Source organism: Quercus robur, chromosome 9, assembly GCF_932294415.1.
Source record: "Quercus robur chromosome 9, dhQueRobu3.1, whole genome shotgun sequence".
Lineage (NCBI taxonomy): Eukaryota > Viridiplantae > Streptophyta > Magnoliopsida > Fagales > Fagaceae > Quercus > Quercus robur.
In genome coordinates, this window is record NC_065542.1 from 16,969,526 (window position 1) to 16,989,321 (window position 19,796).

Sequence of the window (19,796 nt, forward strand, 5' to 3'; positions counted from 1 at the left end):
CCAATTAAACAAGTCCTAGGTTATCACAATAACAAAGATCAAATCATGCAAAGCAGCGGAAAATAAATAACATAAGATATGATCACCCAGGAAACCAAACCGGTAAAAACCTGGGGAAGATTTGACCTAGCTATCCTCAAGGTAAACTTAAATCCACTATCTTGAAAGAATCGAAGTTCATACAATAAGACTTACAAGCCCCCACGCTCGACTTCTTATTACTACCAACCAGTAGAACTTACTGACACGACCACGTGCAAGTTCCGAATCCACGGACTCTTTCTTTCCTGGATTCACCACCAGATACAAGCACACTCGCTTGTGTTTTCTTTAAACTTCAATGGCAGCAACTGAGTTGATCATCAAGGTGTAGATAAATTTTCTCCTTGAAAATCCTAAGTTTGTGTAAAGGAAAGCTCCTTTAGATCTCACAAGAAATTTACACAAACCGCAATATGAGCAACACTAAAACGTGGCTAGGGTTTGCCTTTTATATTTAGGACAAATAAGAAACCCTAAAAACGTTTTAAAACACCTAGGGCTGAGTTGGAAATATCTGCAGAAAATCATTCTGCCTGAGCTTCGATCGATCGAGCCTAAGCTTCGATCGATCGAGCTAGGCCGAAAGGCACAATGCTTTCCTGCTTTAACTCGATTCCAACTTTACATAAAAGCACAACTTTGAGCTAGACTAAAACACTTCTAAACACATTGTTTTGATCATGGTTTACCAACAATACAAATTAGAGTTCTAAATACATAAAATCCTAAGTCTTTAGAACATAACACTGAGTATTTTTTTTTTAATTTAGAAAAAAAAATATTACAGCAAATAATAATGATGGTAAATGAGATCAATAAAGAAAACAAGGCACTATAAAACCAATCTATATAAATTGTAAAAATGGCCAAGTTCCAATCATTGCGAAACTATTATTACAACAAAGATATCGATGTTTCAAAATTATAACACAAGTATCATACAAGTAACAAAATTGTAAAAGGTTCTCTTAGTGACATCATAAACGAAAAAAAAAAAAAATTCTTCACCTTCCATACCTAGAGGCCCTCCATTGATTAGCATCTGCCTAGTTAAGTTTTCATTCCCTTCACTGAAGTATTATATAATACCCTAATGTCGTGGAAGCTACAAGAAAACAAGTATGTTTTCTGAATGGAAAAAGAAGTTAAACACGTTAACTTCTGAATGAAAACCTCGAATTCACGAGAGGTTCCTCGAATCCACAAGGTGATAGGGTTCTGGAATCCACCAAAGAGAAATAGACAAAGTCTGTATTTTTATAAATTTGAAAAATTGAATTACCCTGGAGGTTACAATATGTTTAAATAGTAAAAGAAACCCTAAGGCGGTTAGGGCAATGCCCAAAAACCCTAATTTGCGCTAATCACATAATTATGTGGCAAATAGTGATTTTTGCCAAAAATAGCAAAATTTAAATCATTGCGGAAATTGAAAATACTATCTCTAAGAGACGTCCCAAAATAGATAGGATCTTATTCTGACTTTTAAAATAAAAGTTATTAAGGGAAAACAAATATTACTATAAATAGTAAAAACACTATTTTCGGGCCTTAATGAAGGAATTTTGGCTAAATTTAGGCGACACTTGAGACCTCGAGTCTAAATTAGAATGCCATTTCTCTTCAATCTACCAAATTTCATGCAATTCCTACATTGTTGTCACGATGGCCTTTATTGGCACCCCCCTTGATCTTGCGCTGTGACTTCCAACGCCTTTACTGCTCCAGGAAGGTCTGTGCTGTTTGTTCCACATCACACCCCTTTTGTAATGGGGAGAAGGGCCTAGGGATCCATCAAGAGTCCATTGATATAACACCATTTTAATCCTTTAACCCAAAATATAAAGTCAATGGATTTTAAGTCCAACTATGGATATATATATATATATATATATATTTTTTTTTTTTTTTCTCATTATAGGATTCCATTCTCACATGTGCACTCGCAATAAATCTTCCTCTCATGTGTGTGCCTTTATCAGATCGACCTAACTCCCACTAGCATGTGATTCATTTGCAAATCCAAGAGTTTTGTTGATGCTAGAGTTTGCACCAAATGTAGCAATCACTAAATGCAACTTGCTCCAAGAGCCACCCACACTCTTAATAGAGCATACACCAAATGCATTAAGAACAAGATACTAGTTCAATCAAAAGTTGAATCTTAGATCTGATATTAATTTGTTAGAGGGAGAAGCACATAGGGTATCCATCAACAGCCTATTGATATATATTGAAACACCACTCTAACTCAAAAGCTTAATCCAATGGGTTTATACTCAGTTAAGTATATCAATTATTGAACGCAATCTCAAGGTCAAGAATATTAGCATTTGCCTCATGTTAAGGCTATGAAAGGGTCATGTTGTTGCTAGTTGGCATAGTTGCTACTCAATAATACCCTTCAATTCAACCTTTTTGGGGTCTTTTTGTGGCTAGTACACGTGTAATGTTGTGATATGCTGGCTGGTGAAACTAGGTATGTTGGGGTAGTTGAGTTCAGAACTCAAGTAAATAGGTCACCCATTGGATGCTACCGTTGTATTTCCCCCTAAATAGTAAAATAATATGCTAAGTAAGAGAAGTAGGATGTGAATAATGTAAGAAAGAAAATTATATTGTAAGGTGACAAAGGGTTTTCTCTCATGAAGATAAAGAGGTTGTGTGGCATTCAACAACGTTGATGTTGAGTGTAGAACAATTCGATGGGGAAAGAATTAGCCATACATATCCTAACCGTGAAAAGGGTTGTGAATATGAGATATCCAACACCACAAGACATTTAACGATATTGATGTTTATTGTGACATGTTGCAATAGTTTTTGAGAGAGCCCTGCAGCTTTTGGTGGCAATTAAATTGCAAATGTGAGATGCCCAACATTGGTGGAAAGCATTCAACAATAACATGTTGAGGCATTTAGTAGTAGTGGAAAGCGTTTAGCAATGACACCTTGAGGTATTTAACAAAAACAATATGACGCATTTGGTGGTGCCATCATGAAGCAACCAGCAGCACAACATGAGGCATTCAGCAACAATAGCAAAGGGCATTCAATGACATTGTAAGTGTGCTATGAAAAAAACTCATCAAAGCCATTAAAAGTTTAAAACTTGATTTGCGGGATGGTTGAGAAAGTCATCAAATTACAAAAAACTTGGTTTGCGGAGGCACGTTCAGGTCATCAAAGCGTGAGAATTTGATTTGCAGGAGTGCATCTAAGTCATCAAAGTAGTAAAAACTTGATTTTGCGGGAACTTTGGATGGGAACCTATACTGAGCAAAATCTTATGAGCAATTAGATGAAGCATGAGAAGAACTGATTGGCAAAGGAGAGTGAAATCTGATCTATGCATGCGAGACATGTGTTTAGGCTTGGATGGGATGTCTTTGGGAGCTAAGTGAGGGAAGAAAAGAAGGAACAGTGTGTTTTCAAGTGAGACAAGGCAGATTGATGCTCTTTGCTCACTTGCTTTTGTTCCAGTGATGATTTTTTGCACAAGTCTTCTCTTTTTATAGTGGTTCAAAACTTGGATTTTACTGAAAGAGTGCTTCCTTAGGTACCTGATTGCTCAGGGAACCTTTTCTTAGAGCAAAGGGCTTACATTGAGCCGTGTGGTTCATTGAGCTTCATTTCTAAGTTGGATAATTAGCAAGGTGAAAACATTGTTTGGTTTTAGCCACGAAGAAAAGAATTCCTAATTCTTGTGGAACTGACCAGTGTTTAGACTAAGTCAATAATTAATTCTAATAGCCTTGGAAAGAAGGGCAATAGTTGGGGGTATTTATTGCTATAGAATCCAATTGGGAGAATTGAGGGGCTATATATCCATGCCTGGTTGAATGGAGCCAACCTCTTGGTTTATGTGTTTCAAGTTGACATGTCAACCAAATGTGATTTTAGTGGGCTTGTTGCCCTTGTTTATAGATTGCATATAATTTGGCTCGTGTCATCTGTGGTTGAATAGGATAATTGGACCCTGAATTCGTCCATGTAAGTGAAATGAGACTTGTTGCCTAAGGATTATATCTTTCTCATCTTCTAACTTAAACTTCAAGGGCTAATGTATAATCTATTCATTTAAAAAAGAAAAAGAAAAAGAAAAAGAAAGACTCCTCAACAAACCTCCAAAGCAATCTATGCTATTGATTTGTATATTTAATTCATAATCCTGTTAGAGGGGTATATTAATTCAGTTAGTATATTTCATGTATGCGATTATCTGCTTGTCTGTTACCGTCAATAGACACTGCCAATTGTGAGTTTCAATGATTACAGACATTGTGATTGGAGTGCTTGATGTATCTTCCATATCAAATGGCTAGAGTCGTATCAGTTGTATCATGTTGATCAGCTTCTCTTTTCGTTCTCTCTCAAATCTTTTTGGTTATTACACGCTAACCATTCCTAGGTAGTGTATATGTATTAAGGCCATACTCACCAGCCCCCTGCAAAAAGAATAATATCAACTAATTTGAAATCTTCCATGATCATGGAGAATTTGTCTCAAATGGTTTGTGTACAAGTGGTGTATTCATATTTCCTTTAAGGCATTTAAACTAAGGAGGGTTTCCTACATTATCATAAGATAACTAATAGAACTCAATACAGATCAATTTGAATTCTCCTTGGGTGTCCATATATATATGACTGTAATTTACCAAAATGAATACCAACATATTTTATGTGAACACAACCATTTTATTTACACCATTTTGTTTTTACTTTTATTACCATTTGATTAGTAAGTCATTATGTGCTGAATAAAAAAATAGAATCTTTTATGAAGTTTTAGAGGCATTACTTACACCATATGTACTAGTATTCAAATCACATTCGAAAATGACTAGACGGACACATCTCATTTCCATGGGGTGCTTAAGTACCTCTAACCATCAATTGTACCAAAATGTAAATTAACTTGGAATAATAGCTGCTGTTGCAGTGATACGGTACAACGAAATTTTCTGAAGCGAAATTGTTCCAAAACTTGAAAGCAGAAAATTCATGTATTAATCCGCTATTGACACATAAGTACAGTTTCTATGCTTCATGTTACAGATATATTTTTTCTTTCTGACTTTTAACAAATAGGTTACATGTAATGATAACATTTTGGTTTTTGGATGTTCAGCATGCAAAAGACCATTGAGCGATACCATAAATATGCAAAAGGTGGGCAAACCAGCAACACTGAAGGGGAACAAAATTTGCAGGTAGACCTTTATCTTGAAATTTTAAAAAATATTCATTGTGAGATTATTAAGGAAACAAGTAGGAATTAATGTTTACTAAATAATGATTTGATAAATGCTTAATTTTTGGTATCGATAAACAAGCAACATAATGAGGAACCGAGATTTGTGTTCACAAGGTTTATTTTTTGTAGTTTGTGTTTAAAATGTTTAAATAGCTTCTTAAACTTGTTAATCATAGTTTTGTTGAGAGGGTTATATTATATCCCACATGAGGAATGTTGAGTCTAGCTCATGAGGGGAAAGTATTGAGTTTTTCAGTTGGTTTTGGAATCCAATATTGATTGGAAGAATAATAAACTGCGTTTGGATTTGACAATTTAAATTAAGGGATTTTGAAAACTGACTGTTAGCATAAATTATTTTGTATAAATTTAATAGCACATGATAATTTAGATTTGTAGTTTCACTTAAACAAAAATATCTATGATAGTATGAATTTGAATTTACATCTTATATGTAATCATTTTTAATATACATATTACTAAAGCTCTAATCCATTTATAAATTTTGTCAACAGAAATTTTTTTGTCATTTCATACTCTATTTTAATTTAAGTCATTTAAACAAAACATTGAAATCTAAATCCTTCTCATTTTAATACCTCTAGGCTCTATCTAGGCAGGTCAATAAAAAAGTGCAATAATTCTTAATAAGAGTACTAATCCCATGTTAATAAGAAAATAAATAAAGATGTGTGATAACCCCTATAAATAAATGGTTAGCTTTTTGTGTGTGTGAGAGTTGAAAGGTAACTTTGTCCTGTGCATGTGTTGGTGTGAGGGCACCTATGAGTATGTTGTGGATTTTATATTAGTTCAGGCTTACGAGGTTTGTAAGCATTTGTTAGAGTGGTTATAATAAATATAGGTAATAGTAGATTTAATGTGGTGAGAATTTAATCAACTCCAAAAATGGCAATGTATCTCACATGCAGTTTTGGATTTGAATGTAAGACAACAGTGGGTTGCGGTAATTAATTGTGAGTAACCACCAATCATTAGGATTGTAAGGTATTATTAGTCACTTATGTAATTTATTTAATCTATAAACCAAAGTCATGAGGGTGCTAGGGTGCTCTAATTTAAGAAAATGAAGTCATGCTTTGAATTACAAATTTTGATTCTAGAGTTCAGTTATGTATTGAGAAGATGTTAAACACCTAACAACATCCATTATATAACAATCATTTATTTTTTCTATCCCTTAAAAAATCTATTACTGGCAAATGAGTTGAAACAATTGTTTGTTTAATTTCAGGCAATTAGCATGTTGACAATCTATTGCCGATCCTATGTTTTGGGACTAATGTTTTCTTATTATTTGTTAGGATGACATTGATGGTTTTAATTGGTTGGTAATCTCCACAGCATTAAATTTTGCATATCTTATGGTTCTTGTGTTTTATTCTTTTATATGTTTTTCATGACTGAGTAATTAAGGAGGACAAGAAATGTGTATTTGTTATATATTCTAGGAAAAGTTTACACGATTGAAGAAAAATCTTACTTTCATTTTATATGATCACATTCTTGTTTATGTGATATATGTGGGTTGGGGAGGTAGCTAAATTTTGGAGATCTACTGATATTCACTTAATGGGTGATTGTGTTTAATAATAATTGTTAAAATTGTTATTGAGAGAGAGAGAGAAAATAACATGACGACTTACATTCAAAACAAGAAATTCTAAGCAGCTACATCTTTAATATTAGAAACTATTATATTACAATAGACCTAATATAGAGTATAAGTAGCTAGCCCTAAGGTTGTAGTAGAGTTAAGTTGCTTTAATCTATAAGTACATGCACCTACAATTCGTTTGGGTTTCTTAGGCCTTAATATCTCTAACACTCCCTCAAACTCAAGGTGGAAACTTAAAGACAACTCTAGTTTGAAACATGGAGGAAAGTGTGACCATGCAGAACCAATTTTAATCTAAAATGTATTGAGCTTGATGTTAAGTGGAACGCGTGAGATAGCTGTTAGCAGTATTGAACAAAGGCTATTGGTGATGGATGGATACCAAAATATGGCTATTATGGTTAAATTGTGGTTGCATTGGTAGCCTAGTGAACATTGACAAAGGAACGGTAGCTCAAGGATGGCATACATGGGGGAGATGTTGGTAATAAGCCGATAATGGTAGTCAGATGACTTAAGTTTGGGGGATGCATGAAGACGAGTGCAAGTGTTTTTGGGTGATTTCTTCGAGGTTTTGTAGATCGATTTTAGATTTATCGAGTGGTATGGTTGGTGACTCAAATAGACGTTCTAAAGGTCTAGATCAACAATGAAAAAGGCAATGGAGTGGCATTTCTAGAGGAAGACAACTGAAAAACGAATCTCAAAATTTAACTTTTGACACTATATAAGAATTGTTATTAGGTTTAATAGAGACAAAGTAGATGCAAAAGTTATGCGATTCAGATGACTTAAGTCACAAATAGAAATCCCTAAGATGTTACACATCTTTACTTTCATATCTTTTACTATTAGGAATTGTTTTATTACAATGAATCCAATCTAAAGTATGTATAGTAGGGAGATAAAATACCTTAGGGAGGAGTACACCTTAAGTAGTTAATATAACATATAAAGATACACTTAACCTGAAAGGCCTAAGTCCAATGGGTATGAGCTCGGCTATATTATATTAACCATTCATTCTTCTCATCATTATTCAATGTGAAACCTCACTCACAAGTGTGTACCCAACAATCTCCGCCTCAAGTGTGAGTCTCTACCTCTTTGTGGGCTTTGACCAAGTCCTACTAGCTCCTTTCTTACTTATGAGCTTTTTCCATCATCCATGAGAATCGGCCCATACATTCCCATCCATTGGAATTGCGCGCTTCATCATGATCTAGCACTATTGTCGACACTCCTTTGTTGGGCTTTTATCCAAGATCTTTTTATGTGGGCCCTTTAGGCTTGCTTTGTCCCTGTTGGGGTTGGACCCTAAACACCTTGTCATCTTTGCTGCACACCACCTATGCTCTGATACCATTTGTTGTGGAGAAAAACAAATTCAGGAGACTCTTTAAGAAGTTAATATACATATGGAGACATACTTAATTCGAAAGGCCTAAGCCCCAATAGGTATGAGTTCAACTATGTTATATTAATTGTTCATTCTTCTTTGTTGAGTTCAACTATGTAATTAGATCAAATTATATGCAATAGCGTGGCAGTACAAACAAATCACCAAATTATCTAAATGCAACGGAAAATAATTTTGACATGGGTGATTTGTTTACGAATGGAGAAAACCACTGAGGCAAAACCCCACCAGGTGAATTTTAGGTCACCGCTCCCAAGAATCCACTATTATCAATCATAAACGGTTACAAGTATAAGGAATCTTACCAAACCCTTTGGCCTATCTCAAAATACCAAACTACACCCTTACCCTAATACCCAATTGGACTTGTATTGTAGTGGCAATCTTCCAGTTCAATGTACAAATCTCAGTACGTGACAAACCAATGATACATAGATCCCAGTACGTGATTAACTCGAGCAATTTGAAGAAGTTGTTGGCTACAAAGTTCTTCAGTTCATCAATAATGAAAATCAGGAAGCTCCTTGGTCACAACACCCTTGACGTAAAGACACAGTAGTTTCTTCAAAGAGAATAATGAACTAGGTCACTTTTTTCATAAGTGACGGCCTTTAAAATAAGCCTTATATATGTCTAGAATTGTGAGAAAAGAAACCCTATACAAATAAACAAGCATTGGCTGAAACTCAGATCTAGAATTTCTGAGTTCGTAAGTCTCGATAGAAACAGCTTGTGTCGAGCTTCAACTTTAAATCTCGATAGAAGTGTTTCTATCAAGATTGCTGCCGAGGTTTAATGAACAGCTCTTCTTCACTTGTTTCTTGGTTCAAATCTTCATGACTTTAACACTTGACTTGAGCAACATGTTTCTTGAAGTCTTAAACCCATCCTAGATCTACCCAATTACAAGTAAAGTGCATTTTGTCAAAGGATTAGCCAATTACATAAAATATGTCCCTAACAGTCTCCTCCTTTGGCAATCCGTGACAAAACCACAACAAAACAAATGAATCATGAGAGAAGTCTTAAATCACTAAACTCATAACTACTTGTTATATTACTAAGTAAATCTACCCTACTATAAACTCTTGAAAAACTTTGTAAGAAAAGAGTTCACAGCATAATAGACTTTCATAACCTGTCTTTCTGAAACACTTAAACAAAGTTCATCAAGGCATTATATGTGAAACAGAAATAAAGATCGCGCACATAAAGAAACATGTGTATAAAGATAGAAAAGAAACAACACGTGTAGAGGTAGGTGAAGAAAAACATACATCATCATCATATATGAAAATAAAGTACAATGTATGTAATAAAATAGTCACAAGACCGGTGTACAAGAGGCTAATGTAACTGAAAGAAGAAAAGTACACATAAACCTCACTACATCTCTCAATGTTGTATACACTTCCCCTAACAAAAATGTCCTATACTAACTCTCTCCCTAAGTACAAGACTACTCTCAAGCCAAAACTATTTTCCTTTTTTGTCATAAATGACAAAGGGCAAGTCACTGAGAGGTCGTCATCTCATCATTACCAGAAGAGCCAACACCATCCTCATCATCCTCAGAAGGAGAAACTATAGGATGCTTTGGAGAAGGAGAGGGAGAAGGTCCATAGCCGCCGATGCGAGCCTGTCAGTGTGCAATGCGTCCTATCCTAGTGTTCATTTGACACATCTCATCAATGAGATAGTCAAGACGACCACCAAACTCAGCATGCATCCGTTGTAGTTGCTCCATGATGGCATCGAGAGTGACACCTGCTGTGAAGGAGGAAGGAGCCGAGGTAGAAGGAGCCAAGGAAGAGGGTGGAACTACAGAAGCTGCAGGATCGGTCGTCTCCACTTGTGGCCGCTTTAATCGAAGCTGGGCGTCGCTATGTCGAACAAAACCAGCACTGATGACACCCATGATGGTGAAAAGAGGAGAAAGGAATAGGAATGGAGAAGTACTGAAGGATCTGCATGATAACTAAAGGAATGATGAGCTTATTACGAGTAACGGTATCCTGATACACATCTATAATAGATGTGATGAAATGAGAGGGAAAGTCGATGGTATGATCCTCCATCAAAGAAAGAAGAAAACAAGAGGGTATGGGAGGAAGAGATGAAGAGGATCCATTCCTATTCTATCTTGGCCTTCTCATCACGGAACCGAATATGAGAGGGTATGGGAGGAAGAGACGAAGAGGATGACTCGGAACCTTGAAGAGGGTTTCGAGCCAGAGTAGATTTGCGCTGTTTGGGTGCCATGACGCAGTCTATCCAAAAGAGAGAGAGAGAGCAGAAAGCAACACATGCTTAGAATAGGAAAGAAAAGAAAGAACGTATGCATGAAGAATGCATGAACATGTGACATGTAAAAGTAAAGACATCATGGTTGACACCCAATCCAAACCTAACAGCACTCAACAACAATAATTAATCACACACATCTAAATATGCATGAAACATTGTTATAATGCAATGAGGATGCAATGCATGGTCATATAATAGCAATTTCATAAACTCCAACCCATAAATTTCGCCAAAGTCTCAAAAACCCCAAAAATTTCCCAAAAACTCAAAACCTAGGTCTTAAATGCATGAATGCATGTAGAAAGAGGGATTGAGAGGTCTTCCCAAGAAATTGAATCTTGGATTAGGCCGAACTTGGAGTGGGTTGAAGGATTTTAGAGAGAAGCTAGGGTTTTGGATCGAGAGAGAAGAGGTTCTATCGAGATGAGAGAGAAGAAATGAGAATCGGATAGTGCCTCAGCTATATATAGAGAACGCAACTTGATGGATCAAGGATCTGTCGAGAATTTGTCGAGCACTAAATCTCAACAGAAAAGAATTTGTTGAGGTGCTATCGATAGCAAAAACATAAGCTCGATGGATCGAGGATTTGTCGAGAATTTATTGAGCAAACAGAGAGCACAGAAATTTATCTCAATGGATCGAGAAGTTGTCGAGATTTTATCGAGAAGAAACCTAGAAATCTTGATGGATCGAGATTGTGTCGAGGATCTGTCAAGCAGACAAAGAGGCCAGAAGAAAATCTCAATGGATCGGCCTGCTGTCGAGAATCTATCGAGAGCAAAGCAAAGAGGCTCGATAGAAATGGATGTGTCAAGGTATCTATTGAGGTGTAGTAGAGATTGAAGAAAAGAGGTTTTTCGAGAGGAAAAACACATAAAGATTAATGCAACAAACAAGCTACTCAAACAAAGATTCACTCAACATGTTAAGCTCTCAAAACATCTCTCAACATATAAACAAAGCATCCATAGATCCAAAACACACATACACACTAAACAAGTCTAATCAATTTTATATTTCAAAATCGAGTTAAGACAGTTTAGTGAGCATATATTAACACATGTATTCTGTGTAATGGCCAAATCACATTGTACCTGCACACGTATCAAAAGTAGCAAAGAGTATGCATGTTGTGTGTGAAAACATAGCAAGAGTGCACAAGTTTCTCATATTATGAAGATTCAAGATATGAGGTAATCTAATACACTTCACACACAATCATAACTATTTGATGGGGACTATCACCTTTAAGGTACATTATATAACTCCCACATCTTCTAAAAACACGCTTACAACCATTTTTAAAACATTTTGATTTTTTTGTTTTTCATGTTCTTTGCATATTTTTCCTTTTTGAACATTCCATGCATGGGCATATATAGAGAGAAGAAATATCCAATTATGTAAGCCAAAATATCACAATTTTGTTGTGCCAAAGCACACAGATATTATAAATGATTGGTGGGTTTTAGTGGTAAGATGATTATTTATGCATTTCTCTTAAGATTTTCTAGTTCTTTCCATCAAAAAGAGTGAAAGATCAATTGATCATATTCATCACAAACACGAGCTACAAAGCTCATTTGCTTAGTTGTGTATAGAGATGCTCATCTAAGCTACAAAAGATACAAAGTTTAGAAAATTTTGTTTCAATGGCCATCTAAGGTACACAAGTACCAATATACACAAATACACACTGTTTTTGTATTTTTCTGATTTTTCAATTTTATTTTTATTTATATATATATAATAAAATATTTAAAAAAAAAAAAAAAAAAAAGACTAGACTGACTAAAAAAAAAAACTAGAAAGCAAAACAAACAAGTTATGCAAGAACATAAAGGGAGAGAGAGAAAAAGTAACTGAATCACTTTGAGCCTTTTTCTTTCCAAACTTTGGTTTTGGAGGAAGATCCTTTCCTAGATTTGAACCTTTGTTCTAGAGGTGAGGGGGAAATATTGAAACCATTCAAGTTCGAAAGAAACATGAGGGCCTTGAGAAGATCTCCTAGAGGACCCAATAATGATGGAATCTGACCTTGACCACCAGATGATAAACACACTATTGCTCTGTTGAGTGGCTAACCAATTATAGCAATTTGGATGAGTGTCTTGAAGCTCCGCAGTGGTGACAGAAATGCGACTTCTTTTGTTAGGACTTTTTATTATTGTCTTTATTAGTCCTAGGGTTCCTAGTCTCTTTCTTTTCAACCTTAGAAGGTGCTCCTAGAATAGATTTGTCTTTATCTATGTTCTCACTAGCTATTTCAATTTTAATGTCAACATTCTCAGAAATATCATCATTAGTAGGTGAGACAAAAACAGTCTTACTAGAGGAGGTAATATGAGAAGAGTTAAAGAGTTCATACCCTGAGTCGGTTCTGTTAGAAGCTGATTTTTGGAGGTTCAACATTTTATCCAACTTTGCACTGGAAGTCCTCTCCAGCTGAGCTCGAACTTGGTACAATTCTACTTTAAGCTTCTTGGTTCTTTCAGCCAAGAAGTTGTTTTCGAACCTCAGTGCTCCAATGGTTTGATTGGCTTCATCAACATTGGTAGAGAGCTCCTTTTGGTCCAGCTCCACTTCACTAAGCTTCTTAGTGGACAGCCTATACAACTTCTCTTGCTTTTCTGACACCTTGTACAATTTGGCATAGGCTGTATGGATGTCATCTTGATCATCCATTTTCTCAAACTTGGACTCCACCAAGTCCTCTTCTTCATCCAATGCTTCTACGATCCCTTCAATAGGATCCACTGTGGCAGTGGCAGTGAAAGCACTCAAGATTCCCTCATCATCACTGTCATCTAACTCAGTCTTAGGCTCGGTATCACTCAAGGTAGCAGCAAGAGCCTTGCTTTTCCCAATTAACTTGAGATATGTTGGACATTCTTGTTTCATGTGTCCAAAACCTTGACATCTGAAGCACTTTGGTCCTGAGGGAATAGTATACTGACTGTCATCCTTAGCATCCTTCTTTCCTCTAGCTTGACTTTTGAATTGAGAAGAACTAGATTGCTTACGGTCCTTGTCAAAACCTTTCACATTGGCATTCTTCATGAACTTCTTGAACTGCCTAGTAATGTAGGACTTCATCTTGGAATCTTCATTATCTGAAGACTCATCAGTCTCATTACTTTTGGCCTTTAGTGCCATATTCTTACTTTAGGTTCCTTTCCCAAGTCTACTCAAACCCATTTCATAGGTTTGCAAGTTGCCAATCATCTCCATCAAAGGAATGGTGTCAATGTCCTTTGATTCTTCAATTGCTGTTATCTTAGCATGAAATCTCTCAGGGAGAGATCTAAGCACCTTTCTCACAATCTTGGGCTCGAGAATATGATCACCAAGATTGAATGCTAAGTTCACTATGTCCTTCAGCTTGGTATAGAACTCATCGAACATCTCATCCTCTTCCATCTTTATCTCCTCAAAGCTAGTCGTGAGCCTTTTAGAGCTTTGAATCCTTGACAGCCTTAGTCCCTTCATAGGTTGTCTGGAGGATGGTCCATGCTTCCTTTGCAATTTCAGTTGAGAATATTTTCTTAAACTCCTCATTCGTGACCGCACTAAAAATGACGTTCAATGCTCTACTGTTGAAGTTTGCCGCTTTGATCTTTGCATCATCCCACTTAGTCGGTGCTTCCTTTGTCTTAGTCCAACCAATCTCCAGAAACTTGCCGCACTTTCTCATCTAAAGATTGCAAGAAAACTTTCATGCGTACTTTCCAGTATGCATAGTTAGTGTCATCAAATAAATGAGGTATAATAAGAGACTGTCCTCTATCCATGACAAACAGGAGTCAATGGATCACGCAGCAAAGATTAAAACCTAATCAAAGTATGCCTGCTCTGATACCACTTGTTGGGTTATGAATTGACTCCTTGCAAATTAATTAATTACCCAATTTAATTAATTAGATCAAATTACATACAATAGCGTGGCAACACAAACAAATTACCAAATTATCTAAATACAGCAGAAAATAAATTTGACATAGAAGATTTGTTTACGAATGGGAAAAACCACCGAAGCAAAACCCCACCAGGTGAATTTCCAATCACCACTCCCAAGAATCCATCACAAGCAGTTACAAGTATATGGAATCTTACCAAACCCTTTAGCCTATCCCGAAATACCAACTTACAGTTGAACCCTTACCCCAATACTCAATTAGACTTGTATTGTAGTGGCAATTTTCCAGTTTAATGCACGAATCCCAGTACGTGACTAACCAATGATGCACGGATTCCAGTACGTGACTAACTCCAACAACTTGAAGAGGTTGTTGGTTGCAAAGTTCTTCAATTCATAAAAAATGAAGATCAGGAAGCTCCTTAGTCACAAAACCCTTGGCGTAAAGATGCAGTAACTTCTTCAGAGAGAATAATAAACTAGGTTACTTTCTGCATACATGACGGCCTTTAAAATAAGCCTTATATACGTCTAGGGTTGTGAGAAAAGAAACCCTATACAAATATACAAGCATGGGCCAAAACTCAAATTTGGAATTTTTGATTTCGTAAGTCTCGACAGAAACAACTTATGTCGAGCTTCTGTCGAGCTTCGACTTTAAATCTCGATAGAATTCTTTCTGTCAAGATTGTTGTCGAGTTTTAATAAACAACTCTTCTTCACTTGTTTCTTGGTCAGATTTTCATGACTTTAACACTTGAATTGAACAACATATTTCTTGAAGTCTTAAACCCATCCTAAATCTACTCAATTATAAGTAAAGTGCATTTTGTCAAAGGACTAACCAATTACATAAAATATGTCCCTAACATTCTTATTATTATACAATGTGGGATTTCACTCACATGTGTATTCCCATGATAGTTCTATGGCAAACTGATCCACTGAACCTTAAAAGAACAAGCAGTTGGAAATTAAAAACAGCACTAAAAATAGGATTTAAGGTTGGCACCTGATTGGTAATTGCTGTCTAAAAGTTAGCAAATTTTAGGTTTGAAAAGGTGGAAAAGGAGTATGTTTTAAGGTTGCAAAGTGGCAATAGAAGGCTAGTTCATGGGGTGGTGAACAGTAACAGTGTGGAAGAGGAGAAAGAAGGAGAATGCATGAAATTAAAGTAGGCATCAAATGTAAATTTCATTTCCAGACTCTAAAGTTTATAACCTTACAAGGAACTATAAAACATATTTAGAAAAATTAAGTGAAATGGAATATATCTACGAAGTCCAACTACTTGAAGGTTGAAACCATGATTCTGAAACTCTGACCGTTCAAAAAACCAAAAAAAAAAGGAAAAATTCAAGGTTTTTGAGGTCGGACTGGAGTTCAACCAAGATTGGACCATAGTATGTCATTTAATTTTTTTAATAAATCTAATTCATAAATTGTGTTTATATATAATCATTTTCCATATCTAACCAAGACAAAGCTTGTGGCCCAATGGTTGCCACACAAGACATGCATGTCTGCCCAGAAATTGCAGGTTGCAGGTTCAAATCCGTGTCAATCACATATCCAATGCAGATGATCTGATACCTTGTTTTTTTTCTCCTCCCTCCCTCACTTTCTCTTTACGAAACTAATAGCTTTCTTAGTTAGTTTTATTATTTGAACAAATTTTAAGCTTTTTAGCACTTTTTTATATAACATTTAATCAAAGTTTATAGCTTTCTTAGTTAGTTTTATTATTTGAATAAATTTTAAGCTTTTTAGCACTTTTTTATATTACATTTAATCAAAAAGTTTATCTATCATATCATATCCTAAATTTTCAAGAATTGACGTATTTTTGTGTCCATATTATATTGTATATATATCTTGCATCCATGTTAGTCTGTAATTTATAATGTGTTTCATATACGTAATTTTACTTACAATTTTGATCAAATTTATATTCAGAGTGATTTTATTGCATTGATTGGTGAAGTTCAGACACTCTATAATGTCATACCCAAAATTAAGAAAATTCTGCCGATTTACTTAAAATGATAATCAGACTTGTTGCTGTTGAACTTTATATATTTATTCATTTATTATATCTTTTCTTTTTCTTGCATAACCATTTAAGTTGTCATATGGAATGGTGATTTAGTTAATCTTTAGGCTTGAAGTTTGGACAAAATGATTTCTAAGCTTCTTCACCTTCAATTAATTTTTCTCTGCCATTGAACATTCAGAGGAAGCATGCTAACACTGCTGCTTTGCTTAAAATGACTTGTTGCTGTTGGAATTTATATGTTTATTAGTTTATTATCATTTTTGTATTTTTTGGCATAACCACATACCTTGTCATATGGAATGGTGAGTTGAAGTTCGGACAAAATGATTTCTAAGCTTCTTCATCTTCAATTAATTAGTCTTTCTCTGCCATTGAACATTTAGAGGAAGCATGCAAACACTTGATTATTATTATTAGCTACTAAAAAATAGAATGGAAGGATATCGAATAACAATAATGCTGCCATTGTGTACCTATCAAAATATTAATAATAATGCTGTCATTTTATGTAATAGGTCATCAATTTTTAGGATAGGCCATGGTAGATGGTGATTACTGATTAGTACTTGATGTTGTCTTTTTTAAGTATCTCTCGAAACTTGAGCTATGAAGCCTATTACCATCAATATTTATAGATTTTCTCATAAAAATGAATGGCGTAGTACTGGTCATTAGTTATTTCTTGGTGTATAGTATTGTGATACTGATTCAGCACGCTTTTATGCTATCATCTTACAAATTGGAGACTCGAGCTATGATGTGTAATTTTAACTCAAAGCTTGTAGTGTATACAAAGATGAATAAAATTTCTTGCTTGCTCCATTTGTAATGATAATTAATTCTAAATGCAGCAATTGAAGGGTGAAAGTGAAATCATGTCACAGAAGATTGAGCTTATTCAACTTTCTCAACGGTTAGTCACTTGCTTTGACACTGCATTTGTTTATTTTACTGCTAACCTCACTATAAACTTGTATCTTTAAACTTTAAAATTTGCTAATCACAGGAAGCTTTTGGGATATGGCTTAAGTTCATGTACTCTTGACGAACTCCAAGAGATCGATAGCCAGCTGGAGAGAAGCTTACGCAGCATCCGGGCAAGAAAGGTACGGTACAACCTGAACTGAACATGGCTTTCTTCCATTTCTCTCCACTCTCAGTATGATAATGATTTTAAAGCTAACATATGGGAATGGCTTAAATTACAGGCTGAGTTATTTATGGAGCACATAGAGCATCTGAAAGCAAAGGTATGTTTCATTGGAGACTAAGGTGTATGCTCTTTATGTACTTTGTACCTAATATATATGCTTAATTAATTTTTAATACCTTTTCTTCAAATTCAGGAGAGACTTTTGAAAGAAGAGAATGAAAGGTTATGCCATCAGGTGAATCCTTTTAATATCTCTTGATGTCTTCTACTCTTACCAGCACCTAGTTTGAGATATATGTTGTTAGTTGACTTGTGACTTAATTTTATGAGGATTGCATGATTTAGTTAGCTTCCAATCTGGGAACCCCACAATTATTATTATTTAAGGGAAAAAAAAAAAAAAAAAAAAACTTAATGCTTGCCCTAACCATAATTAAAAGTTCTTAAATTTCATTAATAGCTAGTAAAAAATGGTCACTTGTTTGTACTTTTTCAGTGTTATCTTTTCCAAATTTTTGTCCAACATGTTATTGGTCCCTATTTGATTTGGAGTGCTAGTTTAATTGTACCTCAGATTGACCTGCTGCTATAGTAAAATCATGATGTGGTTGGAGAAGTTGGTAAAAGTTGAAAGGAAAATTACCCATGCACTTCACCTTTTTTTGCTTATCAAAAGGAAATTTTTGGGTTGAGCTGTGATGATTTGGTTTCTGTACTATGGATAGTAATTGGAGGGCTTAATTCTAATAAGGTTCCTCATTACTTGTTAAAAAAAATTGATAGTGACTGGAGGGATTAAACATGAAAGACTTGATAAGTGGATCAATATTAAAATAAATTTGTTTTCTTACAAGAAGAGGGGGGGGGGGGGGGGGGGTTTGGGTTTCAGACCCAGTTCTTTCAATGTTACTAAACTGCAACACTCTTGATAATATTATAAAAAAGTTGGATATTATAGGAGTTCCTCTAATTATTTAAGACAGGCATACTTATTGGGAAATGCTCTTATTAGCTAGTCCTATTGCATCCTTTTGATATATATATTGCCTAAACTATAAACATTAGTTTGGTACAAATTCATGGCAGATGTCAGCACCAGAGAAAGAGGTTGTAGTCCATGGCAGCCAAAATAGCCAGATCAGTTCAGTAATAGATGTGGAAACCGAATTGTTCATTGGATTGCCAGAAATGCGCTGCTCATAACAGTGTTTGTTGGCTTTTCATGTTCATATAAGAAACCCAAAGGTAACTTCTCAACCTCTAATAATTCCGGCTCCTGGATTATTTTCTAGGCATAGCCAGGCAAAATAAAAAGAAATAACGCAGAATGATTGTATTATATATGTTCCCTGCAGATATGTTAAGGTCAAACAATAGTTTCCTTCTATGATTATTTATATATTGCCAGCTAGTTGTATGTATCATAATATACATTATGATACATAACCTTTATAAATATCTTTCTAGTTCAAAAAAAAATAATAATAATGTATCATAATGTAAGCAAACATTGAAGTGTCATTCGGGTGTATCACCAACCTTAACTCAGTCATGCCAATGATATTGTAATTGCTTGAGAATAAGCATGTATTGTTCTATTTAGGTATATATTGTGTACATGTGTTGGAAAAGAATAGTGAAAATTGTTTGTTGAGAATTCATAGCCGACCCCAAAATTTTGGAGGCAAGGTTTGGTTGTTGCGATTGTTGTATATTGTGTACATGCTCTTCAACGCTGAGTTCAGCTTGTTCATTTTTCACTTTTTAATTGATATTGTCCACACTTCACAGGACATTAGTTCAACCAACTTTCTCTTGAATTCATCTAAGATTTTGAAATTATTGGTTGCATTGTTCACTTGACATTGTAATGATTTTACATTTTAATATAGAAGCAAAAACCATTTTGATCTGAATCCAGTCCAATTTATGATTTTTAGCCATACAAATAGGCAAGAAAGAACAACCAAAAAATTAAAAAATTAAAATAAAAAGGAAAA

General features: G+C 35.0%; 1 protein-coding gene across 2 annotated transcripts in view; it reads left to right on the plus strand.

Moving 5' to 3' along the window:
* Positions 1-19,455, plus strand: part of LOC126698087 (MADS-box protein AGL42-like) — a 55,091-nt gene extending 35,636 nt beyond the window's left edge. The window contains exons 3-8 of one of the 2 annotated variants that reach the window (XM_050395077.1): positions 5,177-5,258; positions 17,495-17,556; positions 17,650-17,749; positions 17,852-17,893; positions 17,990-18,031; positions 18,862-19,455. In XM_050395077.1, the coding sequence (XP_050251034.1) occupies positions 5,177-5,258; positions 17,495-17,556; positions 17,650-17,749; positions 17,852-17,893; positions 17,990-18,031; positions 18,862-18,999 (466 nt within the window). In that variant the 3' untranslated portion in view covers positions 19,000-19,455. The remainder of the gene's footprint in view (positions 1-5,176; positions 5,259-17,494; positions 17,557-17,649; positions 17,750-17,851; positions 17,894-17,989; positions 18,032-18,861) is intronic. The other variant, XM_050395078.1, reaches the window with a different exon arrangement.
* The last annotated feature ends 341 nt before the right edge of the window (positions 19,456-19,796 follow it).